The 26,889-nt window shown below is 43.2% G+C and overlaps 1 protein-coding gene across 2 annotated transcripts; it reads left to right on the top strand.

The window, feature by feature from the left end:
* The first annotated feature begins 1,216 nt into the window (after window positions 1-1,216).
* Window positions 1,217-26,889, top strand: pla2g4aa (phospholipase A2, group IVAa (cytosolic, calcium-dependent)). 2 transcript variants are annotated; one of them, XM_036553783.1, is made up of 18 exons: window positions 1,217-1,387; window positions 3,901-4,035; window positions 5,549-5,630; window positions 6,511-6,659; window positions 7,077-7,190; window positions 8,573-8,610; window positions 9,349-9,493; window positions 10,746-10,882; window positions 11,510-11,732; window positions 13,132-13,246; window positions 15,593-15,730; window positions 17,804-17,893; window positions 18,565-18,630; window positions 18,936-19,175; window positions 19,769-19,953; window positions 20,623-20,812; window positions 24,814-24,971; window positions 25,344-26,889. In XM_036553783.1, the coding sequence occupies exons 2-18, from the start codon at window positions 4,003-4,005 to the stop codon at window positions 25,491-25,493; spliced, it is 2,253 nt and encodes a 750-aa protein (XP_036409676.1). In that variant the 5' UTR covers window positions 1,217-1,387; window positions 3,901-4,002; the 3' UTR covers window positions 25,494-26,889. The 2 variants fall into 2 exon arrangements, with proteins under 2 accessions (XP_036409676.1, XP_036409677.1); XM_036553784.1 differs by having other exon boundaries at window positions 1,217-1,555.

Raw genomic sequence — 26,889 nt, 5'->3', positions numbered from 1 at the left:
AACGTTTTAGGGGTAATGTGATGAACGCTACAGTAGACTTAACGCTTCGAAGAATACTATGTATAATAGTACACAATAATACTATGTATGTTCTACATCAAAGATACAGAAAAGGTCAGAATTTTACCAATAATTGAGATAAAAGAGTCAGCGAAAAAACAGTTGTGCTACTTTGGCTTTCAGGGGATAGATGTACACATTAAACTACTGTGACACCTCAGCATGAAAGTTTAGCCAGCGTAAGGTAGTATAAGATGATGTTAGATCATTCTAATTCAAAGTAAAACGCGTGGAACCAAAATGATTTGGAGAGGTATTTGTTGATTTAGGTTGTCTTGACATGCTTTCTATCAAACTTTTTTCCGGTAAATGTTGGACCACAAAAAAAAAAAAAAAAAAAAAAAAAAATCGAAGAAACTAAGGCATTTCATTTTAACACTGTAATTTTCCATTAGCCTAGCAAGCGACTTACATAGTTTACATGTTTTACATGTCATTCATTTTTGCAGCTGGATATTTACTAACCAAATTCGGGTTAAGTGAAAGAAATAATAATGATTTCTGTGTGTGTGTGTGTGTACACACACAAGCATCCAATCATCAATATATGCATCATCAATATATACACAATATATACATCTATATATACATATACATATACATATATATATATATATAAAATATTGATATATACTTTATACGAGGTAATGGACAGAACATTCTCCTTCCTTCGTTTTACTGTGGAATGAATGAATAAATGATGTGATGAGATAACTCCACTTTTCTTGAAAGGCTGTTAGATTTTGTGAGCACGCTCGCCAAAATTGAGAGAGGTCGCTGAGTGCCCCCTTGTGGAAATCGATGAGTACTTCTTCATTTCATCATCTTTTGGAGCAGATGACCGGCAACTTATAGCACTGCTTGCGAGAACAGAGCGTCGTGATTAATTTGAAAATTGAATTATACAAAAACTTTTGCTACTGATTTTTAATCATGACCATTGGAAGGATAAAACTGTGCAAGTCAAATGCACAAGTGAGCAAGCGCGAGCTATGCACCACATTGCTTTACACACGTCACGCCAATCTTGCGATTACCCGGGGGTCGCCCATCCTCTTTTCCTATGATGCCGAGGTTCTCGCTGAGAACCAGTTTGCAGACTAGTTCCCAGTTAAGCGACTTCAATGTTCGTAGGCTACGCTCAGACTTCCTAAAACTCAGGCACGTATAGTCGCGCTAGGCTTGGAACCAATGAGGGTGTGCACAGCTATTAAGGAAGACACGTTTTAGCACCTCCTTCCACCCGCTCCATTTCTCCGTTCTAAGTTCTGCACTTGCGAAAGGAATGTAATTTATGCTGCATTTCTGCCTTGAAACACTGTACAAGGTATGTGGATACAATTTCTCACGATTATACGTCCTAAAATCTGTTTCGAGATCACCTGTAAGCGTTAGCCGTCAGATTTTGAATCGAATGAACTGACGGGAAGTTGAAGGACCATTGCCAGAGAAGGCATCGGTACCGGATTACTTGTGGGACTGACATCTGCCGCAGGTACTTGGCTTTGTGGAATGAAGTCTACGACATTTAGACTATAAATTGTCATAAATACCTAGCAGGAAAATAAGGGAAGACTTAGATAGGGAAATGTGAAATGCAGAACCGTAGTAGTAGTTACAACTCAGGCTATCATTTCTGCCGGATAGAAAGAAATTCGAACAAAGTAGTCTGAGTTTATTATGTAACCTTGGAAGAACTGCTGAGGGCATGCTGTATCCCATACGATGAAAAACAACTTTGCGTTCAGAGGAGAACCATACGCTTCCATTGAATACATCAGGAGAATATTGTTTCCATTTAACATTATTTTCTTAATCATAGGAGGTTCATTCATAGGAGGTATGCAATATCTCTGAAATGCTTGAAGTCGAAGTTATTTTTGAGTATAGTGAATAGTATAGTATAGACTAATTGTAACGTAAATTGTGTCGTACAGATTACCATAGCCCGACAAACCGTGTAAATAGAACAATAATTGGTTTATTGGTTTATTTAATTGTTATCGCACAATGTCTTACATAGTCGATGGCAAATTTCCTAGTTCTTTGGAAAAACGGAAGTGAAATCTTTAAATGTCGTGTAGCATTCTGTATCGCGCGCATTAGCTGGAAATTATCCACCGTCAAAGACAACAAATTTAAGCAATATGCATTTGTCATCGTCGGTGTCGCGTTTCTCAGCAATGTCCTTCGACAGCCTGTTACTCCGATTAATCTGAGAGGATAGCATGCGCGACAGATAACGCCTTTACAAAGTCCTACATCTTTATCAAACCACTGTAGGGACAGACCGGACTGTTTTGGGTTTAAAACTACATAATAAATTCTGTTTTCCTCTGAACATTATTAATTTTCTTCTCCTTATTACTGGTTATGCTATTATAGTAGTAGAATTAGAAGTAGTCGTGCAATAGTAGAAGTTGTACTCACACGTTCTCATCATTTGCAGATACCCTTGTCTATGGTGATTTATAATGCAAATGCTCAATTTATCTCATATTATTTACTTTAGAAAAGAACGGGTCAACCTTCATTCTGTGTGTGTGTGCGCGCCTATCCTTGCGCCTCATAATGCAATATAGTACATGGGCACACGATAAGCCCTCTCCCCGAGATATTTTCTGAAGCAGAATGAAAACACTGTTGTCTGTGCCCCCCTAAGATTTTCAGGTGACATAATTCATCTTTTTCAATGTCAGGCTACGTGGCATTATTTTCCAATGCATACCGCATTACTTTCAAATGCATACTGTGACCTTGAGTGTTCATTACTCCGTATCTCATGAGTGCTAAAATTGTGTGGTTTTGTTTAAACTCATTACATGGTGGTTGCCGTTGCGTGCACCAGCTTCACAGAGTCACGTACTGACTCTTATCGGAGCTCTGAAGCTGCATTTCCTGTGTCATTATCACACTGAATACATGCAGTTTAACTCAAATCCAAACTGAGCATTAGAATGAGTCATTTATATCTCCTCACGTATTCATTCCTATATATACTTCTTGCTACTGTTTTGTGCTTCCCTTTCATTCAGGAAAAAATTAAGTCTTGCATTTCTTGCAAAGGAAGGGGATAATTAATAAACAAGAATCATAAAGCCCTAGATTTACTCCAGTGTAGGTAATGGCTTTGTTCAAATGCCACCTTAAGTGGTTCTCTTAGAAGATCAAAACCAGGGAAAATGTTTGGTTGGACTTGTCATTTGTAACCTAGGTTGGGTACTTGGAATGTGCAACTAAACGGCTTTCCAAGGAATCCAGGTTAAAATATTTGCTGACGTTTTCTAAAATGATTTTATGCATGTTTTTGGAATCACTGACTGTACATTAAGCTGACCTCACATCAGTCTCTGCTTTCATATAGAAGTGCTGAAGCCAGATGAATGCACTCCTCCAACACACTCACTTGCAGTCAGAGGCCATGTCTTTCACTACAGTTCACATAGTATGCCAAGTCGGTGCTCATTGGAGGATGGCTGTCACACCACTGATGTCATCTTAACAAATAGCAGGAACCTAATTCATCGCAGGGGTGCCTGAGAATGGCCAGATGAGGAAACTCTGCCCGAACTAACCCCCCATCGCCCAATTTGTTTCTCTGCTTTGGGCTCCCAGTCACCATTTGGCAGATGACAAAGCTAGTTTCAAACCAGTGCTGTAGAGCTGAGCCTTTACGGGCACCTTGCCAATAGAGTCACTCAAGCCCCTTTTCTGACATTTTATCAGAAACCTTTTTGTTAATTTGAAATTCTAGCCAAACATATGTTAAATGGTCACTGCAAGGAAAACTACTAATGATTGTTCTAATTTGAAGTTTTCTGTATTGATATATCTTCCTAGGGCAAGTAGATGCTACCTGGCACATCGAGAAGAGCTTCCCAAGTCTAAGGACCTGCTGGGTGCCCAAGTTCATCGAAGAGAGCCACTTTCCAGAGACTGACAATGTCTTCCATAGATCCCTATCAATATATCATAGTAAGTCAAGCCCACCCAGTCATCAGACTTGTCTCTATGAACACTGGTTACAGTGATGAGTAAGCATATGAGTGCTTCGCGTCATTTTTGTTATAGAAGCCTCAATCCAGATCAACCCAAGGAATAGAACAGGGGAGTTTTTTAACTTTACCCTTTCCTCCCTCTGTGTGCATCAATGGGTTGAACTCTCTCATTCTTTATAGTGCGAAGACTTTAGCTTATCACATGCAGCCAACTTCAAAAGTGTGAGCAGTCCTGTGAAACAGCACTTTGAGAAGCCTAGGTGGTTGGGACCAAACACTTCCCATTCACATCAGAATGCCTTTGTTCGTATTCTGAAGGCAAGGGCTCAGATCTACCTGTATTAACTAATGTACGCTAGACACGTGAGCGACACCTTTTGTCCGAGCAGACACCACGCCGATTTTAACGAAGAGAAAAAAAATGCCAGAACATTGCTGACTTGTTTCTTCTGTGACAGAAATGTCAGGCCAAGGGCTTGCTCATGTTCCCCTTATTGTGATTCCCATTAAAGCCCACTTTTTAAAAGCAACTGACTTTGTGGTGCGTTGCCATTTGGTCAATTTTGGGGTCACTCGAGTGTGGTCCCTCCAGCAACTTCCAGGTTCGACAGTCTGAGTCTCTGCAGAAGACCCCTACCAAAGAGAGAGATCAAGTGCTTTGTTCACAACTAACAATCTTAGTCATTCTCTGTATCTTTCACCCTGCATTATCTGCGTCTGACATCTTAGATCTTAATTTTGGTATGTGCATATCCTGTATTTCAGTGTGAGTGGTGCCGCAAGCAGAAAGTGAAGTGGCTTTTGAGAGCATGTTTCTTGTCTGTTGGTGGCTCTGTCCCTCTACAGCTGACATTACTCTTTTAGAGGGGAGACTAAATGCTGAACGCTCTGTGACTGGAAGCATGTCTCTTTCTGGAAGGCCCAAACTAGCAGTTCCTTGATAGTTTGCATGCCTCATTACTTCTCAAGTATTCTATCACAGTTTCAGTCTGAGGCTCTGTCTCACTGACATTGATTTCCTTCTGATAAAGATAGACTTCCCACAATGCTTTGCATCTGGAAGCCCCTCTATCTGCCCCAACATTTCCCTGTGGCATAGGTGGGTGGAACATTTACAGATCTGAGGGACACTTTGGGAATGGTGGGTAAGAATGAATTATCTAAGCTTGAATATGCAAATGACAGCCCGTTGCAGGAGTGTATGAATGTGCACATGCGCGTACACACACACACGCACACACACACACACACACACACACACACACTAGTGTATTAGAGCATATTGGCTGCTGTCAAATATCTAATACATTGATAATATCTACTGTTGATACCAGTTCCTCTTTATTGGTCAGCTGTGTGGCAAAGTGCAAATGTCTTGTTATCTGATTCAGAGTCTGAATACAGCTTTCCTGTGACTCACTTCCACAGTTACAGACATGGATCTCTGTGTAAGATTTTGTCCCTTGGTGATACCGCGTTCTGTCTTCCAGGTGGAGCATCAGTACTCACACAGATTCAAAGTGACCGTAGTACGAGCAGAGAATGTCACTAAAGGAGCTCTCGGTGACCTGTGTAAGTATGTCCTACATACTCCAGCCAAATTCCTGTATGACAGTCACAGATGAGCAGCTGAGCTACTGTACTTAGAATTCGTGCACTGTATTAGAGCTCACCCAGTGGTTATCTCTGTTTATAAAAGCCTTCTGCCTATCAGATTGCCCACTGACACAATAGGGCTGTGACACAGTGCATTGGTTTTCAGAAAGATAAGATTTCTTCCTTCTTCTGTGGAACTAGATGTGGAAACATTTTTTAATGAGCAAAGACACAATGAATTTGCTGTCATACCCTGGACACACAATGGGTCTCTCACCACTTATAAGCAAGCTGCTGGTGATGAACTTTGTTTTGGTGGCTGTGCAAAGATGTCTGCGACTCTATGACTGCTCATTGTCAGGTCTCACTTTTCAATGTATTTGTCTTAGCACATTACAGATTTATGAATCGTGATGATTTCTGAGGGTTATATGTAGTATATAGACATATGTATTTAGGATATGATTGACAGTTTCATAAAATGAATCCTTTTTTGTAGAGACAGACATAAAAGGAAGGCTTTGTTTTTGTCAGTGCAACGCAGACACAATATTGAATGGAAAATATTTTGCTTTGTGTGTCATCAAAAGGGAAATGAAGGTCAGGTTGAGAGTCAGGCTAAACCTGTTGTGTTGTAATAACACAGTAGTCATAGGGTTAGTTTCCTCTGATCAAAGAGGTTCACCTGACATCAGCCTGTTTGATTTGCTTCAGGGTTTTACCTTTGAAAGGTCTAAATATAGTTCTGATTGCATATTTGTGCGTGGGTGTGTACTTTGTGTATGTGTCTGTGTGTGTGCACGTGTGTGTGTGTGTGTGTGTGTGTGTGTGTGCGTGCGCACATGTGTACCTGCAGTGGATACTCCAGACCCATATGTGGAACTATTCATTCCAACCGCCCCTGAGACCAGAAAACGGACACACCACATAGACAACAACGTGAACCCACAGTGGAATGAAACATTCGAGTTCATACTGGATCCCAATCAGGAGAACATTCTTGAGGTGAAGCTTTAGTGTGGAGTCAGAACATTACCTGATTTAACCAATCACGAACACCTAGTTCTCAGTTCGCCATTGTTGAAGCATAAGCAAAATGCCAAAGACATGGTAATGCCAAGATGTACTCTCCTTTAAGCATCCACATGTGTACAGATAACTGATTAGACAATTTATGGATCGGAAAATCTGAGAAAAGAATTGTTAGTTCATTATGGCGTCCCTCTAACAAGCTGTTGAAACTAACTATAATGGTGCTTGTATTCCTGATTAACATTGAGTCACTTCAGACTTCTGCACAAGAATCATTTCATCTACCAGACACATCTCAAAGCATAATGGAACATTCTCAAGTCCTCAAAATGTCTCTTTTCCTTGTTAATGTTTTTGATGATCATTGTGTCCTTGTTTGTGTCCAATCAGGTAACATTAATGGATGCAAACTATGTCATGGACGAGACTCTCGGGTCCGCGACATATCCCATCTCAAAGATCAAAGTGGGCCAACCTGAGCTTGTCCCGTTCCGCATCGGCAAAGTAAGAGGCTGGGAATCCTGGCTTTGTTTCAAATTAGAGCATCTGAAGTGTGATTTCAGTGGTGTTACAGGCAACTGATTACATTTATTTAAGCCGGTGTTACACTTTACATTATGCACTTACCTTGACTTATCTTATAAAAGGTAGAAGTGAATTCACTGGCATAAAAGGCAAAGCAGAGCTTCAATGTACACCTGCATTATGCCAATGTCCTTCAAAGGGAAGGATAAACTAGGTTTCAGGAGTTTTCTTCTTTGCGAGTCCATGTACTTCACAGTAGAAATCCCTTCAACTTTGGCTATGAGTGCAGGTCTTAGAAAAGGCTTGCGCTTACATCTGCTTGTGTTACTGGGCATGATGTTGTTGATCTACGATGCTCTGCTGTTGTTGTACGTGGTGGTGATAGGATTGGTTGGTTATGTAGGGCCGCGTGAGTAGATGCTCGGACGGTCCTACCATGACCCCACAGTTTCAGGAGTCAGTTGTAGAAATTAGTTTAATTCATGGCAAACTATAATGTCAATTTTAAGACGCATATTGGCCTAGTCCATATATATTCAAATGACAACAAATAGCTAAATGCATGTGTATGTGTACAAATAAGCACAAACTCTACAATCTGTCATGACTGCACACATTTGCAGTACTGTGACAGTTTGTAGCGAAGGGCGAGAGCAGTCACCCCGCCCAGCCTTGAACCCAGGTCTACGGGGTACCAAACATGCGACTTTGACCGCGACGCCAAAGAGCCCGCTACACAGTTATATAAAGATATACAAATTTTCATGTGCATAGAATGTTGACGGAATAAATGGATTGAATTACACAATTCTGAAGTGATAAGATCTGGATCTGAATCTGAGACCAGACATCCCTGTGCACGTACCAGTATCTGGCATGAAAGCTCTCTGCCTAAGAAAAATACTCCATTTTGAGAAGAGTTTACAGTAATTCACTGCGTTCTAAAGGCTATCAACCACAGAGTGCTCAAGCAAACCCTGAAATGAAAGTGTGAAGTGTTCATGGACTTACAGAAAGTATGAGTTGGCAGGCTGGCTGCTTGAGGGTTGAGGTTACTGTTGGCTGAGTGGTGAGGGTATTGTCCTGTCACTGTGCCCTAGTGTGTACACCATTACAGTCATTATGTCGTATGTGTGTATGTGTTTATATGTTGACTTCAGTGTCATAATAGTGGCTCTGGAGTACACAATATTATTCATTTAAAGCCTGTTTAAATGCTGGACTAACATTATTAGCCATCTACTGGTTTTCTGTAATGCATGCTGTCATATGTAAGTAGTCTACTACTAGCCTTAGTTGTTACTAACAGCAATATCTGACTTGTCTTACAGTAACCCCCCACATTTGTGTTCCCTCACCAGGTGACTAAGGTGTATCTAGAGATGTCCTTGGAGGTTTGGTATGTATTACATTTGGAACGCTCTCCCCTGTATTTCAGCAATGTTTGGCTCTAACTTTGTCTTACAAGTACTTGAGAGTGTTTCTTTCAATATCGTTGCGGGCGTCTTGTTTTCCATCAATACTGGTGGTTGCTGAACTTTCCCATGTTTGTCAAAAAAAGCAATAAATGTATTTACTTGTCATTCAGAGTTAATGATAAATTTCAATTGAGGTTGTTTCTGTCAAAATGCTTTTGGTGTCAAGATGAGTTCAGACACCAAGCAGTTTTATCAGTTGACAGGGAATACACAAGACCCAATACAAAAACTTCAACTGTGGCAGAGTGCAGAGTAAGTTTGTGAAAGAGAATGCAAAGAATGCTGGATGCAGTACACTTCTCAGATGCATGCTTTGAAGCTTTGTGAAATTTGTGTCCTACAGAACTGCAACTGTTGCTGTCTACAAGTGTCATCTCCTATCACCATTCAAAATGAAATACAAATTACCTCTGTGCATTTTTAGTAGGGTGTTTTTTTTTCATTGTTTCCAGGACCTGATTTGCATGTTTTTTTCATCTTGAAAGGACAGTGTTTCTATGGCTGCCTTTATTTCCTGTTTCAGAATACAGTCAGATTAAATCCAAACCTAGAAGGAACTCGCTGATTTCAAAGATGTAACTGCTTCGTTACAAGCCCAGCTCTCCTTTCCTGGGGTTTGCCCCGAGCGCATGTGACTTGGCTGCTCTATCTGTCCGCAGCTCCTCCACAGACCTGCGCTTTAGCATGGCTCTGTGTGATAAGGAGAAGCTGTTCCGGCAGAAGCGGCGTGACAGGGTGATGCTCGGGATCAAGAAGCTCCTGCACATGGAGAAGGGCCACTTCCTGCCCAGTTCGCTCCGAGAGGTATGTACAGACTTCCCTGGTCCCCCGCGCCATAGCTGCTCCCACTGGAGGGTCTGGCTCAGTAGACGGGAGGGAGACATGTTTGGAGGCCCCAGGCCCCGTGGTTCGTGGTCACCACCATTCGTGAGCCCTCTCTCCATCTTCAATGTCTGCGTACTGCTTAGATCAGGAAGGAAGTAAAGTTTGATTGGTTCCCCCTTTTTCTTAAATGACTGACCTCAGCATTTGACTTGCTGGGAGGGGCTGTTACACTGTGCAGCATGAGAAAGAGCCCCTGTCAGCATTTTTAAAACTGCGTTCCATTTACTGAATCCTATCCCCTGCTGTTGCTGGCTGGTTTCTGGCAGAAGGGTGGTGGTGCAAGTCTTTGTTGGAGTACATCATTTGTTTGAAGGTTTACAACATCCTCTCCTGTCTCTCTGGTGTTGCATAGACTTTGGTATCTCCCCCCTAACCTCTGACCTAGTAAATAATGTCCTCATGCAGCAGTGCACGAATCTGGTGTTATGTAATGGAGGCCATTGTTAGTGGAGCTATTTGGCAGGCCAAATAACTGTGTCATTAAGGTGCACTGAACTGCTATCTGAGCAGGCAGCTGAGCCAGCCTTAGGAACAGAAATTTTGCCAGTCAGTGTGCAGTTAGAGGTGGGGGGAGGTAACACATACAGTATATTGGAAGTGCCACAGGTGCTCAGCAGTTAAAAACCCCTGAGGAAAAATAATACATAGCACAAGGAACTCAAATTTATAAAACACAGAACATGGGACATACAGTATATTAATCATGGTACACATATTAAAAAAGATACAAATAACCACCACAGTTATATGTTTATACATGGTATGTGTGTGCATGTGTATATGTGTATATACATTCTAGAGTTGAGGACAATTCCATTTCAATTTAGTCAATTCAAGAAATGAATTGAAATTCAATTCATTAATTGAAAAATCTTCATAGAAAATGATGGCTAATTTGCAGTGCTTTAGCTGAATTTTGTTTCATATCATGAATTGACCTTTGTGGCTCTTAAGGGCAGACAGAGAAGAGAGGGATTGAATTACGTATGTGACTGTGGCTGTGAAAGTGTGTGTGTGTGTGTGTGTGTGTGTGTTTGTGTGTGTGTCTGTCTGTTTGTCTGCAGGTATAGGTGTCTGTGACTGTGTGTGTGTGTTTGTGTGCATGTATGTGCGTCTTTGTGTACCTGTGTGTGTGTGTGTGTGTGACAGCTCTTTTTCCTGTGCATTGCAGGTGCCAGTGATTGCCATCGTGGGGTCGGGTGGGGGGTTCAGGGCCATGGTGGGCTTCTCCGGGGTGATGAAGGCCCTGTACGAGTCTGGGGTGCTCGACTGCGCCACCTATGTCGCAGGACTCTCTGGGTCTACATGGTCAGTGTTTCCCTCCTGTCTTTTGAGCGCAACCAAACACTTTCCCTGGGTTTTACTCTAGGTCCTATAGGCCCTTCAAAGGCTGTGTTAAGCATCCAAATTTCTTGATGTTTTATTTTTACATGGCAACTGACACTGGCAAGACTTGCTCCACCAAAAAGTCCTGTAAAGATACTGCAATAAATTAAACTCCAGGGAATGAGTTTGGTTGAACATACCAAGTAGTCATATGTCAGTCTGTTGTGAGTCAATTGACTATATGCTTGTGTACTGAATTATGTACTGGGCACATCAAGGTAGGCCCTTCTATTCTGGTTTAAATTCATTTTAGATATCCACAGTATCCAAATAACCATGCTTTCCCTTAACAGTTAAGTTGATGTATTTATTGTTGCATACCTCTACTGGGCAATTAGCTTATGTGTTGCAATCTATTACAAATATTAATGATCTGATAGAAAAATCTTTTTTCCAATTAAAAACAGATATGTGGAAGCTAGCATTGGTTAGGAGTAGGAGGACTCAGGTCATTTGATTGGTGGTTCATGAACAGAGTTGCTCTGCAGGCTGCCCTATAGCAGGACATGCATCTGACAGGTGTGTCATCCCCCCCACATCGCTGTCTAGGTACATGTCAACGCTGTTCTCGCACCCGGACTTCCCTGCGAAGGGTCCACGAGAGATCAACCAGGAGCTGATGAAGAGCGTGAGCAGCAACCCGCTGCGGCTGCTCCTGCCGCAGCACATTAAGCAGTACATCAAGTCCCTGTGGAGCAAGAAGGCGGGCGGCCAGCCCGTCACCTTCACCGACATCTTTGGCATGCTCATCGGGGAGACGCTGATCCCCGGGGTGAGGCTCCACCTCCCAGACACACCACCCTCCCCACCTCTTCACACCCAATCTCCTTTCACTTTCCTCACTCGTACCTGAAACTCTCTCTCAGTCACCCCCCATCACCCTGTCCACTCCCCTTCATACCACTCTCCTCAGGCCCCAAACCTTCCTCATCCACTCCCATATCAGTCACCCTTGCTCCCACCCCACTCACTTCCCCTCACACCCCTTTTACCGAACTGCAAACCCCTCTCAGGCACCCCAGTACCCCCCTTCATGACCTAGTTATGCCTTTACTCATTACTGAGTGGAAGAGCCTTCACTGCGCTTACAACGGCGCTCTGTGGAGATGACCAGGTAGAATATCTCTGAGGTAGTGTTACAGAGAAAACATGGCTGCTGGGGTGATGATGGGGTATTGGATAGTGTTGTAGAGGGATCTGGAGTCTTGGGAAGTGTTGAAGGGGGATCTGGGGTATTCGGTAGTGTTCTGGAGGGATCTGGGGTGCTGGCTCTTAATGTGCTAATAGATGGTGTTGAGGAGTACAGGGGTACTGGCATTTTGTGAGGCCATGCTATCTGTACACACACACTGACCTGAGTGCTTTCTGCCCAGTGTATGGATTTCCTGCACTGTGGCATCTGATCTGGTAGCTGCTGCAGCTGCAGCTGCACCGGTGCAGTAGCAGAGCAGCTCTGGTGGGGGAGGCGTGGCAGACAAGGCCGTTTGGAGAGAAGGCCAGTCGATTTGGAATACGTACTTGGATATTAGACTTGTCTCACCATGACAACCCCACACAGCATCAACTATGGAAAATAAAGGCAGTCTTCTAAGATACTTGTGCACAGTCAGTGGGTATTGTTTGCAGTTTACAGTGGAGTGGGTGCTCATTGGAGGATGGGCGCCACTCCAGTGACATCATCTGAGCAATTTACAAATCACAGGTGCCTAAAAGCAGAGTGACAAGGGGTCCTAGACAGCCCAGCTACCTCTATTGCTGGCAGAATCATGGCAGTTATTGTTATGCCGGTGTAGGTCATCGTTGGCAAAGGACATGGCTGGTTTTGAACGCAGGCTGTAGGAGTGTTGGGAGCTTGTTGTGATATAATTTCAACACTTCTGGGGAAGGAAAGAGAAAACAACACAAAAAACAATACAGAGTCACATGACTAATTTCTGCAAGCCCTCTGGGCAGCAGAGGTATTGCCTTTCACTGTAATGAAGAGCTGTGATGGTGCAGAATTTAATACACAAATCAAGAGCCTCTTGCCCTGCAGGCCTTCCTGCCCTTGCCCCTTAAACTATGTGCCTCAGCTGACTGTGGGATCTCTGTGGGTGTGCCTGCATGCCAGTCTTCTCGTTCTTTGTACGTTGCCTCTAAGCTAAACTTACGTTCCCCTTTTTGCTCCCCAGCGCATGGACTCCAAGCTGAGTGACATGCAGGAGAGGGTGAATGAAGGCCAGAGCCCCATGCCACTGTTCACCTGTCTCCACGTCAAGCCAGACGTCTCAGAGCTGATGTTCGCAGGTATGTGAAAGGGCGCTAAATCAGTACTTGATCTGACAGTTATCATGTAGTGTGCCTGATTCGAATGTTGAATGATCCTGAAATCAGTAAGTGTGTAACAATGATCCCTGAGAACACACCAGTTAGATGGCCCCTTTGCAGCTGGTTAAAGAATAATGATAGAATTCTCTTTATTTGTAAAGCATCTTTTATGTCATATACCTTTCAGCCCAAAGCGATTTACAAATCAGAAAACAGTGATAAAACTGAGATCAATTAACAAAGTAATTCAGTTTTAACAAACAGATACAAATGACAGGAACAAATTAAAATGAAATACAAAAGGTAATGAATAAGAAAGAAGAGTAAGAGGCAATAATTTAAAATGAAGGGTCATGGAGTAAACAACTAAATAAAAGTCTAAATAATTCATTTTGAGAAGAACTTGTATTCTGTTCAGCAAAACTTGACCCCTTTCCTAACGGGACAGCCCCAAGTGCTTCTTTCAAGCATTATTAAGAGGATATAGTTCCCCAGTATTACCCACCAGAAACACTGAATGTTTACAATGGGTCTTTGTTTGTAGCCTGTCTGCCTTGGAGCAGTCCAGCATAGCAGAGGGTATGGTCTGTTTATGACCGTCAGTGAGGGACACTCTCTGACTCGTGTCGCCCTGAGCAAACTCCTCGCCCGGCACTGTTCGAGGATGGCACGGGCTAGCGCAAACGTTTGCAAGGACTCGAGTTTGTCTCTGTTTAAACTCAAGGAGTACACCATGAATGTCGCCCGTTGGCCTGCCACACATAAGAAGGGGAGCTGATTGCACTAGCCAATGATAAGGCTGTTACCCTTACGGTATATTCGTTAGCCACAGGAAGTTTTACTTTTGGGGGTGTACAATTACATATATAGAAACTTCTCACATTGCTCGCAGTCTTTGTATAATCAGATATGACAGGAGGAACAAAAAAAAACACATTTTTCACTGCAATAGCCACAAAGTTGCAAACAGGCAGCCAACAGCATTTGCACAGTGTCCTCTGATAGGAAACGATGGGCCTAGTTCACATGCTTTCTCTTTGCCTGGTTTAGTGCCTTGCACACATAGATACAAGTGCTATTCATGGGTACATTTGTCTACGTTTGCATATTTGGAAGGCAGGCAAATGTTCACCAAAACCCCTAATGTAATGACTGACTTCCTGTGAAAATGCATTTCTGTGGAAGCTGTCAGTCTGAAATACACAAAATGAAATGTTGCGCTGCCACTGTGCCTAATGTTGTGGTTGTCCACAAAAATAAATAGTGCAATCGATTTATACGCAGTTAGTGTTTCTGTCAGAGCAAATATATAAAGGTTATAATGAAGTGGATTTTACATTGGTATTTGCATTTTGAATTAACTCAGCATTGAGGGCACTGGTTTTACATTTTGTTGTGGTCTAAGACAAGGACACAAATTAAATTACACTTCAATACAGTTTAAAATACAGTTATAAATACAGAAATTATACTTAGCCATGTCACTTCTTCAAAACCTGAAGTGTAACATGTCGTTCTTTCTCACTATGATGTAGTGGGTATGCGCATTGACACAGTAGCAGCTGGCTTAACAGTAGAGGAATTTCCATTTACACTGTTTTTTCCACACTCTGATGGTACTGCCCCCTCTAATGCATGAGCAATTAATAGGAACATGAAAGTCAGCCCCCAAACCCCACCCTCCAGAAAAGGCAGGGAGGGGTTGGGCAGGAATGTAGCTAGCTTCCCATGGGCATTGTTGTCGTGTGGGTGAGTCAGTGCAACATTGACATAGTGTTGAAGTAACATTCCTGTCTGTGTTGATTTTTGTATTCTGGACAGCATGTGTTCATGTCACACAGACAGAAACTTAAAGAACGTAACATACAGCAAGAGGTCGCTGTAGCAGGGCAGGACCACTCTGACCCCCAGGGACTCACGCTCCACTGGGTGTTTGGTATGCTTTAGCTCTGAATAATAAATCTGTCATTGTGCGGGGAGGTAGTCAAGGTAGCTTGTGTTCCAGATGCAATTCACACAAAAGGTATGATGAATCATGAATCATGAATCATGATATCAGAAACATTACCGGTCTCTTACTCACTGAAAGGTAGTGTGCAATCAAATTCACATTTTCTGATGTCTGTAATTAAAAAGTTGAGGCCAAACCATTTTGGGGTCAGACTGAATTGACCCCTTATGCTCTTTTTCTGTAAGTTCACCTGTGGAGATATAGCAGACATTCCTTTCCCAGAATAAACAGGACAGCCTCCAGAAATGGATCCATTTGGTTTAACCCCTCTGCCTGGATGCCCTGTTTGTGTTTGTCTTTGTTGTGATTGGTAGACTGGGTGGAGTTCAGCCCATACGAGATTGGGATGGCAAAGTATGGTACCTTCATGCCACCTGACCTCTTCGGCAGCAAGTTCTTCATGGGCAGTGTGGTGAAGAAGTACGAGGAGAACCCCCTGCACTTCCTCATGGGTAAGGAGGGCATGCCTTTGGGCCCCTGACCCCAGGACAGCAGTGATTTATTCACGAGCCTCAGCTCAGCGTAGTCGCTGTGCAGATTCACCGATCTATGTGTCATGTGGATGGTGCACAAAGACAATTCAATCAGCCCATATGTATGGTATAAAGATCAGTGGATCTGCACACTGATCAGTGGATCTGCAAACTGATGACCATGAATGAACAGGAGATTGCAGGGTTTTTTTTTTTTCAGAGATCAGGTGATCACACCACAGAGGAAACTAGGCTCTCATTAGTTTACCAGCAGAAAATCTGCTTGGCCACACCCCCATCTCTGTGGGAGTGTAGTCCGTGGCAGATCTGAGCTACAGACTTGTTCTTGCAGAAATGGGGCTTGTGGCTTAGTAACCGGATTGGGGTGTTAACTGAGTAAGTAACATTTCATAATGTGAGAGAAAATTCTGTGTAAGCAAGGATGCTCCACAACTCCACATTAACTGTTCTTTGTGCACAGAGGAAAATATTAATGGATTTTCAAATATCTTTTATTGCAGTGCAGCACTTATTGTAGCATGATGTACAAGTTATTTTCAGTAATAACTAAGCAGATAGTTGCCTGGTAGCAAGACAAATGATGAAGTCTGCTATAATTTGCATAAACATCATACCACCTGCAGCTCCACAGAGATAGGGCGCTGTAAATCTGATGTATTGGGTTTGCTAATGTATTACAAAAAGCCCACAAAAAAGTAAAGCAGCTCCTTTTATAGGCCATAAGCTTTAATGAGCTGAGAAACATGAGAAAGTGGTCATATAATAGTAAACTTTATTTAATATTTAATGTATGATGATCCTATGGATAAAAAGGTGCAAATGTAAATAAATTACAAATGTACTGTATTCATACCTTGATAAATTGTAACAATGATTACAGAGCAAAAATGCATGTATGCAATCAGAATTTTTACACAGATAAAATTAATATAATTTAGTATAATTTTAATACTGCTAGTAGTGCACAGAGCATGTTTGACAAAAAATATCAGAAAACACAATTATCCACTTAACTCAGACATTTTAAGTATTGAAAAATAAAGTCCTTTCCATCGACATCTACCTTGAGTTTCCATGTCCTAGGTGTTAATAGATGTTTCTGGAATAGTACATAGCATTTATTGCCTGTGTTACCACCGTGTATGGAGGAAACAAACAACAGCACGCACTGTCATAGAGTGCTCTGTCTGAAGATTTCAGGCAATGGGTTGCTAACCCGGGGTGACAGCTCTAACACAATCACAACAAACTGAACCCACCAGCTTCCTGTCACCACCTACATGAACACTTGCCACCTTACTTGAATGAGGCAATAGAGTTTTGCCCCAACATGCTCTGAAAACAAAAAGAGTCTGGGATGCAAACTTAACTGCTGAGGGCAACGATTTCAGATCAGGAACAATAGTGAAAGTCTATTACCTATTGAGAAATGGCGTGCAAAGAACCTACTTTTTGACGTCTGGGGTTCATGCCAAATTTCCGAGGCAGAAGCCTCCGCTAAAGCCACAGCATATAAACCTGGACCTCATCAAAGAGTACAGGAAGCACTTTCACTGAGTCAACAAAAAACTGCACCAAATTCAAATTGCGGAGGTGTGAGACAATGCCACCATAGTATTTTTTTTTAATGAGTCATTATTTTCAATGCCAAAGCACTGTCAAGTATATGCAGTGTATAAATGCTTACTTTTCCTTATGTGAACCAATCGTGATTGCATCCTCGTGTTTCTTCTGTTAAAGAAGTTTTTTCATAATAGTTGATAAAAATTATGAACATGCCTTCTGGCCACTGAATGTGTATGATGTACTGGAAGTGATTGAAGAAAATAATTCATGCATGAAATTATTTTAACATACCACTATGTAAAGAAAACCAACTTGACAAGTATTTAGCTCTGTATTTTAGTTCCCTTGACACTTGTGTGATGGTTTGAGGCTTTTGTACCTCTTTCAGTTTGTAAGCAATGTGACAGGTTAAGACTGATATCTGAAGAGATGTTTGATTTTGGTTGGGCCCAATGTGTTTCACAGGGGTGTGGGGCAGTGCCTTTTCTATCCTTTTCAACCGAGTCCTGGGGGTCAAAGAGACCGCGGCCGGAGGGACCATGGAGGAGGAGCTGGGTAAGACAGACTAACAGGTCTAGCACCTTCCTAAATATTCAGAAGAGTCAAGTTAGGTCTCCATTTTTTCCTTAAACAGAAAGGCTACAAACTAGTTTGGCTGGACAGATTTACGGTTGCAAAATACTCTCGCAAAGTCAGGCATTGATCCCTTTGTTCTGTCATTATAGGTTGTGATCTGTAATCTGTTCAGGTTGTAGCCATCAATTAGATGCATAGAGTTAGAAGTTATCTGTAGGAGCTTTGTGGGATTGTGGGGGTGTTTCAGACAGGTGAACCTAAGCAAACACACACAAGACATTTTGCTCAGAATTCCAATAGCCGACTTAGTAGGACATAATGGGGATTGCTCAAACTTTTTGACACGTGTATGAGAAATGCATGGTAATTTCCGAAGCCGGTTTAGCTACATCAAACACTCAGGGTTGTTTCTTAAAATAAACATAGGCTTTGAGAGTCTGGGTGTGGCTGAGAAGATATTACTGATAGCAGCTTCCTGTGTAAGGCTAATCTGAGAGCTATTGCTGTTGCCACAGTGATGTGGCAGATCTACACAGCACCATGAATGCAAGCTCACGCTTTCAGCAGTCACTCACACAGCGCAAGGGTCCTTAGTGCACCGGCTCGTTCCCACAGCATTGAATCGTGGGTTTTCCATTTCCACCCCGCAGAGCAGATAAAGCCGGAGCACATCGTCGGGGAAGACAACCAGGACAACGACGAGGAGCCACGAAAAGGTGAGGAGGCCCTGAAGCCTGCCTGTCTGACTGCATGGGTGCACAGAAGTCTCGGTGGTGTCAGCGGAGGTGGGAACACCCCCCCACCCCCTGCGCACGTCTTGTGTGGTTAGACACGACTGCAAAAATGGCCCTCTGCTGTTATCACAAGAGATTCAGCTGGAGGGGGTTTTGAATAGTGTGTGCATATCCATCTTGTGTTTGCATGTCTCTGTGTGAAATAGAGTGTGTGATTGCATGTGCATGCGTGTGTGTCTGTACAGAGGTGCCGTAGTGACAGCCCTCTCTCACTCTCTCTCTCTCAGCTGGCACAGAGAATGCGGAGGGGGAGGAGGAGTATCAGCGCCACGCCCAGGCCAGCTGGGTGCAGCGCACCTTCACCTCCCTGATCGGGGACTCCACCCTCTTCAACACCCGTGAGGGGCGCGCTGGCAAGGTGCACAACTTCATGCTGGGCCTCAACCTCAACACCTCCTTGCCCTTCTCGCCATTTGGGGGCCTCATGCACCAGACCTCCATCGAAGAGGAGGTGGATGCCGTCACAGGTGAGCCCCACCGGCCATTGCGTTGAGGCCTTTGAGTGTTGGCCAGTGGCATCCTGTACAGACACACTCAGTGATTAGCTGCTAGAAGTTCACAGTGTTTACAAGGCATATAGGCAGTGGCTCATAAGGTCAACTGGAGGTATGGATAGAAGGAAAGAACTCCACGTACAGAGTTAAGAAAACCTGTTGGAGCTGAAAAAACATCAGAGGGTATAGATACTACAGGAGAGACTGGAGTTACAACATTGGTACTGGTTTGCTGTTCAAATGAGGAAAACCCCTGAAAGTCCCCTTTTTTATTCCAAAAAGTAAATGCTGAATAAAAACAGTATGGAATAAATGAATATATTGATCACATGTACATCACCTTTCCACATAATTCTTTCTTCCTAAAACAGTTTAATCATTGACTGAATTTAAAATTTTGTTGTTTCATTTTCATTTAGAATTACTCTTCAGGGTGACCCTTGTAAATATATATTTAGCAACGTTTAAACACTTATAAACACTTGGTTTCATCTGGCTAACTGAATGGATAGACAGGCTGAAGGTTTGATACAGGGGTAAAAGTGTGTTTTTAATCGTTTTTTCAGACCCAGATGAGTTTGACCGCATCTATGAACCCCTGGATGTGAAAAGCAAAAAGATCCACGTGGTGGACAGTGGCCTTACCTTTAATCTTCCCTACCCCCTGATCCTTCGGCCCCAGAGGGGAGTGGACCTCATTATCTCCTTTGACTTTTCCGCCCGGCCCAGTGACTCCAGCCCCCCTTTCAAGGTACTCATTAGACCTGCGACTATCCCACAATCCTCTCTGTCTGCAATCAAAAAAATTATATACATGCTGCATCAAGCAGAAGTCCTCATTATAGAGCATGCCATCTGACGTGCATGCACAGTGATGTCTGAGGTTCACAGGATTATCGCACATTTCCAGGAGCTTGAAACTGGCAATATGGTTTGACTCCAGAAGCCCAACAAAAAAATATGTTGTCAATACACGGTGAAATCCAAGCCACCATAAGCGTAATGTAATAAATGCATATTTAAATATATGTTAAAATGTTTGTCATATTTTTGCAAAATGTGTCAGTTCCTTGTGTTTATTCAGTTGATGCATATATTGAATATATTAAATAATACATGTTTTACATTTACTTTTTTACACATATAAATTAAGTTGAATATATGAAAGTGGTGATAGTTGATATATTTTATTTAACATAGGATGTATATTTCATGCATATTTAAGTAAAGTATATTTTACATGTATATTTGAAATCGATTCATTTTAAATTTTGGGATTACATGTTTTAAAGTAAGCATTTTTCTTATGGGAAGTAATTGTGGAATTGTCGACTTCTATATGTTTAGGCAACATGTGTTACCTCAAAAAATGCTCTGATCACTGTTTCTGTTTTTCCATGTGCACACTCTTTGCTCTCAGGAGCTGCTGCTGGCTGAGAAATGGGCACGGATGAATAAGCTGTCCTTCCCCAAAATCGACCCCAAAGTGTTCGACCGGGAAGGCCTGAAGGAGTGCTATGTCTTCAAACCCAAGAGAGGAGACAAGAGCTGCCCTACCGTCATCCACTTTGTGCTGGCCAACATCAACTTCAGGAACTTCAAAGCGCCCGGTAAGAGCAGGTGTGACTGGGAGGGCTCCTGATTGGCTTGTTTGGCGCAGGCTAGGCGTCACTCTCCAATGATGACCAGGGTCCCATGGAGGTTGAGCAAAGTGGTTTAGGTCCACCAAGAATAGGAGCAGGCAGGTCAGCCAGTACCAATAAACCTTCAGAAGACTGCCCTGATGCCTCTTTAAAGACAAAAAGTAACATTGATACAAATTACATAAATAGGATTGGCAACAGGATGACCAGGCCCCACCCTCTCGTACACCTGTGAACATCAGCTCCGGCTTGACATGCAGACCGGTGAACAGCGGCATGGGGATCTGGCCTTCATCCACCTTCTCCTGCATGCCAATCAGCTTGGAGTCCCATGCGCTGGGGAGTAAAAATTGTAAGTTCAACGTGGGGGCAACGTAGAGAGAAAGAGAAGACTGGCATGCAGGCACACCCACAGAGATCCCACACTCAGCTGAGGCACATACTTTATGGGGCGAGGGCAGGAACGCCTGCAGGAGGAGAAGCATTCCATTTCAGTATTAAATTCTGCACCATTGCGGCTCCCCATTACAGTGAAAGGCAATAGCTCTGTCGCCCCGAGGACTTTCGGAAAACAGTTAAGGAATTCCAGGTGGGTGGTCCACTTGAATCTAATCTGTACTGTCTTGTGTCTTGTGCTCAGCTCAGTAATGATGTGGGTGTGATAGTTTTTATGGTATTGCTCTCACACTGCTACCCACCGATAAAGAAGAGTTGTGACGTTATCTCTTAATCAAAACAGGTATTTTCTAAACTGCCTGCGCAGTAGACCCTTTCCAGATCCTTTTTTAGCCGTGAATTAACACCCACACATGTCTGGAATGTTCAAAGAAGTGAGGGGATGGTCCGTGATGTTTTTTTTACGGGACAGATTTACGAGTCGGGCTGCAGGTCCGTGCAGAACGGCGCTAGTGCTCCGAGTTCGTCTCCCTCCCTCTCCTGGAGCTGAGACTGCCATAAATATGTCATACCTAATCCTGACAGCCAGCAGCCTCCTCTCCCGCACGGAGGTGACCTGCTCTCTCACCAGTCCTCTTGCCCTTAATGTCCAGTGCTTTCGATTCCAGTGGCGGAACTTCCCAGCTAGTTCTCACAGCCACCGTGACGTCCGAATCCAGGAAATTGGATTGCTGCATTGATGCCTGATTGAGTCATTAAAGGGAGGTTTCAGGGACGGGATTATAAAACAAAGTGTGCTGTAAGTTTTGGAGGCCTATCTTAGTTTTGGGTGGCTTTCATGTAAGCCCGCACATATCGCAGATATACACAGGATGTGATGGGTCATCTGTTTTGTACTCAGAGCAAGAATGCTGCAACTGTGCTAGGCCAGCATGGAGATTCAAGGCAAGCAGACTTCCAGGCAACAACAGAGAGATAGCTATCTGCTTCATTGTAGCCATCGCAAACATGGCCGTGTGATGCAAATAAGAAACCAGCCCAAGTTTCCCATTGCCTGTGTCACTGATCTCCCCAATTCCATGACAGCTTTCCCCGCTCGTTTTATCAGGTGGATTATTTTCAAGCCGTATCTCAGAGGACATTGGTCACATGTGCCACATTTACATTTACATTAAGTCATTTGGCAGGAGCTCTTACCCAGAGTGACCTACGAAAGAGCATTCAGTAGGGTTTGGCGGTTAGCTGCACAGATGCTGAAAGATAAGCACCATTCTTGGAAAGCAATGCCATCACGGGACACCTTGCCACAATCAGTGGCAGATTTAGGTATGGGTGGCACCTTGCCGGGGGCAGCACAGGGCGCCCGCACAAAAAAATTTGCAGTGGTGACATTTGCGTGATCGTTTTTCTGTCACTCATTGCATGTCACGTCAATGATATCATGTCACCGTGTGGGTCAATTAACCTTGTCCAAGTGGGCACCCTGATTCTAGTTTGTGAGCTAGGCGGGCTACTGCCTGGGAAGGTCTCCCACTGAGAAGTATGAGATGGGGAGGGGGAGCAGGGTAGGTTGACCTCAGGTCTCCCCACTGGAAGCCCGAGGTAGGGGGAGTGGGGGAATCTATCAAATAGCGCACCTCTAACTTTGTACAGTACTAATGCAATTAGTAAAATCAGTCACACTACGAAATGCTACCAAGTAAACCACAATTCATTCATAATACTGTGAATTTATAGTTTCACAGACATACTGTTGCATTTTTTTTTGGCTTGTGCGAAATCGTTAAGAATAATATAAAACCAGTCTGCACACCACCAAGGTGGATTGGTTTAGTCTTAACTGTTGGTTGACACTGTTGAGGTATGGGTAATGTATTGATGCTCGAGTGCCAAATCAACACAAATGGATAAGAAAAGGTCTAAACCATCAGGTGCCCAGTTTAGGAAAAAGAGGAAAGAAGAAAAGGAGAAATGCAGCTATGTCATCTCTTTATGAGTATAATATTATGCATGTAATGAAATAGGCTAGTATAACACTTATGTTTGTTTGCCTATGTTGCTGTGTTGCTAGTGTGGCAGTGCTGAAGTGAGTAGCACGTGTGAGTCATGCATAAAGCCTGTGGGGTAGCGGGGTAGCAGGTAGCCAAGCAGTTGCAGCGGTATGTCACTCCCTGAGACCTGGTTAACTAGCGTTGTTGCCGATTGAGGCAATTTGCCTTTAGCTCAACTGGCAATGACGCTGGCCGTAAGGGGTTGGCAGTGAGCAGTGAGAACCTAGGTTCAAAACTCGCTCACTCCCTGACCCACGTAACATCTGGTTAACATACACAATGCAGTCTACACCCGTTGCACTTGCTATGCTATTACACATGGGGAGACAATATTCTGTTTTCTGTCCAACTAGCTTACATAACATTGGATATAATTTCACACAGTTTCATCATGATATTGCGTGTAGCCTGCAGAAAAATGATTACAACCTAACTAGCACATTACTGATTTGGTTAACTTTCATTGAGGTGACATCATAAAGGTTTTTTGTGATTGTATTGACTTGGTCCTGAGCTCAGTAAGGGGAATTTCCAATGTTGTAGGCTAACTTAAAAGACGTCTATATTATGCTGATATTTTATATATTTTGTGATATATTGAGTCTTTTGTGGTGTCTTATGCCTAGAATTAGCCAAGGAAGTTGTATGGTTCATTTGGGTCCTATTCTGAAAGTTTGATAAATTGTGCATAATGACAGGTATATTTAATTGTGTAAAAAAAAATATTTAATATTTAATTTTAGTGCAGAATGGTGCTTTTTTTTTGTTGGTGGGGGGCGCTGAAGGGGGGGTTCGCCCAGGACGCCATACAAGCTAGAACCGCCACTGGCCACAATGGAGTTAAGTGCTGTCATAGAGTGTATAACCTTTAACTATTACCGTACAGCCTTAAGCTTAAACTGCACAAAATTAAATGCAGGTTTATATCCTCACAACACATTTACCACTGAACCAATGCCGCTGCAAAATCTTTTTTTCCTTTGTCTTTTATGTTTAAATCATGATCAGTTGCACAGCCACTAGCTTGTATGTACAAGCTCCTCTCTAGCTGGCTAGCTAACACAGAAGGGCTGTATTTTAAAAAAATACATTATTTGTCATTTGTGTTATTTGCTACATATTGCTGGACTCGAAACTCTTTGTTGGGAATGAAACTCTAATCTCCTGCTCCACAGTGTGGTGACATTACCTCATCACTAAAAGGTCACGGCACTTAATAAGGTCAAAATGTCCTAACGCATGCTCTCACAAGCGATGTCACCCTGTCTGACAGTCATGATAGGAAAATATTTAACATTGTTTTGACGTGTCCTGACATTTGCCTGTGGTCCAAAAATTCTTTGTAGTCTGGATGTACTGTGAATATACATGTCTGGAATGCTCATTGACCAATCAGCAGGCAGAACTAGAACTGTTTCAGAGTGTTTTGCAAGTCCCCACCCATCCATCTGAGGAGGATGGCCGTGGGTATATGGAGGTAGTCATGAACTGACCCCCCCCGCTCCTCCCCCCCTTTTGCAGGAGTGCCGCGGGACACTGAAAAGGAGCGTGAGTTTGCCGACTTCGACATATTCGACGACCCAGAGACGCCCTACTCCACATTCAACTTCCAGTACTCCAACCAAGCCTTCACCCAGCTGCACGATCTGATGGAGTTCAACACTCTCAACAACATAGAGGTCAGCCTGTTTTCACCATCAGTCTTAAAACGGCCATCTCTGTTACGTGTTGCCCTCTCTGAGCTGATAAATGATAAATTTAAACTTAATGTACATTTTAGTTGCCCAGTACACTGAGCCAGTGGTTAGAGAAGGGTTGCTATGCTGAATGAAAGAATCCCATTGATTCAGTGCCTTTCATCCCTTTCAGAGGAACTCATTTGATGGAAGTGGTTAGCCTCTATTGCATTTCTGATGCAGATACTATAGCAGATGATGCTGATCTACAAGAAATGGATGATATTTAAAACTAAGGGCACCTGCAGAGAGGGAAAGCATTCTGTGCTCTTGCATTGCATGCTGGCATTGAAGCCAATGTCTGTTGTCCTCCAGGTGATCAAGGATGCCATAAAGGACAGCATCCTGCACAGGCGTGAGAACCCCTCTCGCTGCTCCGTCTCGCTCTCGCTCAGCGAAATTGAGAACAAGAAGTTCCTGAAGAGGGACACGGGTGTGAAGCTGGAGCTCCCAAAGAAGCAATGACGGGGGCAGGGCTGGGACGGGCCACCCCGTCGCCAGAGAGCCGCCCTCTCAACACCGATGCTGCTGGTCTGGCACTGCACGTAGCATGGCGCAGTGTTTGGATTTTAGAAAAAAAATGTCACCTACCTGTAACGTCTTTCATGCGCATCTTTGTTGTAAGAGCAAGGGGTTAAGCTTAATGCCAGTAAGTCTATGGGCGGCATTCCTGCAACACCACAGAGGTGGCCGTGGTGTTTTCATGGCTGAGTTCAAAAGCAAGGGTTGTCTTGAAGGGAGGGATTTGGCTCTGCCTTAAGTCTGAAACAGGCCTATGGTTTTATGTTGTTGATGCTGAGCCACACTACAAGGCCTACTATTAACTTCACAGATCTGAAAAACTTAACTTAATCGTAACTTTCATTTACTTTATTTTGTCAATGTCACAGATAATGTCTCCTAGACGGTTAATTTCAGACACTGGGCTGAGTTAATTTTTCCAATGCGCTCACCAAATGCTTTTGGGACCACAGTACATATGGCAATGGTCAGTGTCTATAACAGACCTATTTAATATCCTAGTCCTTCCTCGAAAATGCAGAATCAAATCCAGGATTGAACTTCCAAGTTATAACTGCCAAGTTATACACCAGCTCTGGATAACCAGTTCTAATTGCCTTGGAAATAGTTTTTGTGGGTTTTTTGTTATTTGTTTTTTTTTCCTGAATGTGTTGTTTCAGGTTTCCTGCACATTAAGGTGGACTCATTTCCTCCTCTAATATCCAAACGGTGCTTGTCTCTGTAAAAGCACAGACAAAAGTCAGGATGTAACTTCAGCCCTGCCGTTTCCCCTGGGGGGGGGGGGGGGGGGGGGGGGGGGGGGGGGGCATATGGCGATGGGCTGACGTGAGCGTTTCGCAAACCTGCGAAACCAGCGGCCAGACTGGGAATATTGATTTACAGCGCGCAGTGGAATTTTACGCAGATCGCCCGCACCTGGAGTTCTCTTTAAGAGAGCTGCGCCGTTAACGCCCTGCTTTCTCTGACAGTGCGATGACACGGTAGAGTCATCTCGTAAGCGCGCTGCCTTTACTTTCTCGCTTATAATGTACGGCAGTTTCATTTTTAGAGCATTCCATGTTTACCTGAGAGAGCCACACGTCCTCCCAGATCATTGCTAGGGATCATATTTAGATTCTTTCCGATGTAACCGCTAGATCTACAACGCCGTTCATTCAGAAAGCACACTCTTCAGTTTAAGAGAGGTAACTGAGCGAAACAGGCTCATATCTGATCTCTGCTCCCTTTAGAAAAAAAAAAGATTTTCAGAAGTATGTTGATATGTAGGTTCAAAATACATAAACAGTAGAAAATATTTTTCATGTTACAGTAATTCTTTTAATTGTACTATATTAAGTAA

The sequence above is a fragment of the Megalops cyprinoides genome, chromosome 20 (genome assembly GCF_013368585.1).
Source record: "Megalops cyprinoides isolate fMegCyp1 chromosome 20, fMegCyp1.pri, whole genome shotgun sequence".
Classification (NCBI taxonomy): Eukaryota; Metazoa; Chordata; class Actinopteri; order Elopiformes; family Megalopidae; genus Megalops; species Megalops cyprinoides.
This window is presented reverse-complemented; position numbering and strand designations above follow the sequence as displayed.

What these genes read in the sequence shown, in the direction of transcription:
- pla2g4aa (XM_036553783.1), top strand. Translation starts at nt 4,003, where the DNA reads ATGTCTTCCATAGATCCCTATCAATATATCATA. An exon ending in TCCCGTTCCGCATCGGCAAA is followed by an intron (nt 7,191 to 8,572) that starts GTAAGAGGCTGG and finishes TTCCCTCACCAG; the next exon opens with GTGACTAAGGTGTATCTAGA. An exon ending in CAGGAACTTCAAAGCGCCCG is followed by an intron (nt 20,813 to 24,813) that starts GTAAGAGCAGGT and finishes CCCCTTTTGCAG; the next exon opens with GAGTGCCGCGGGACACTGAA.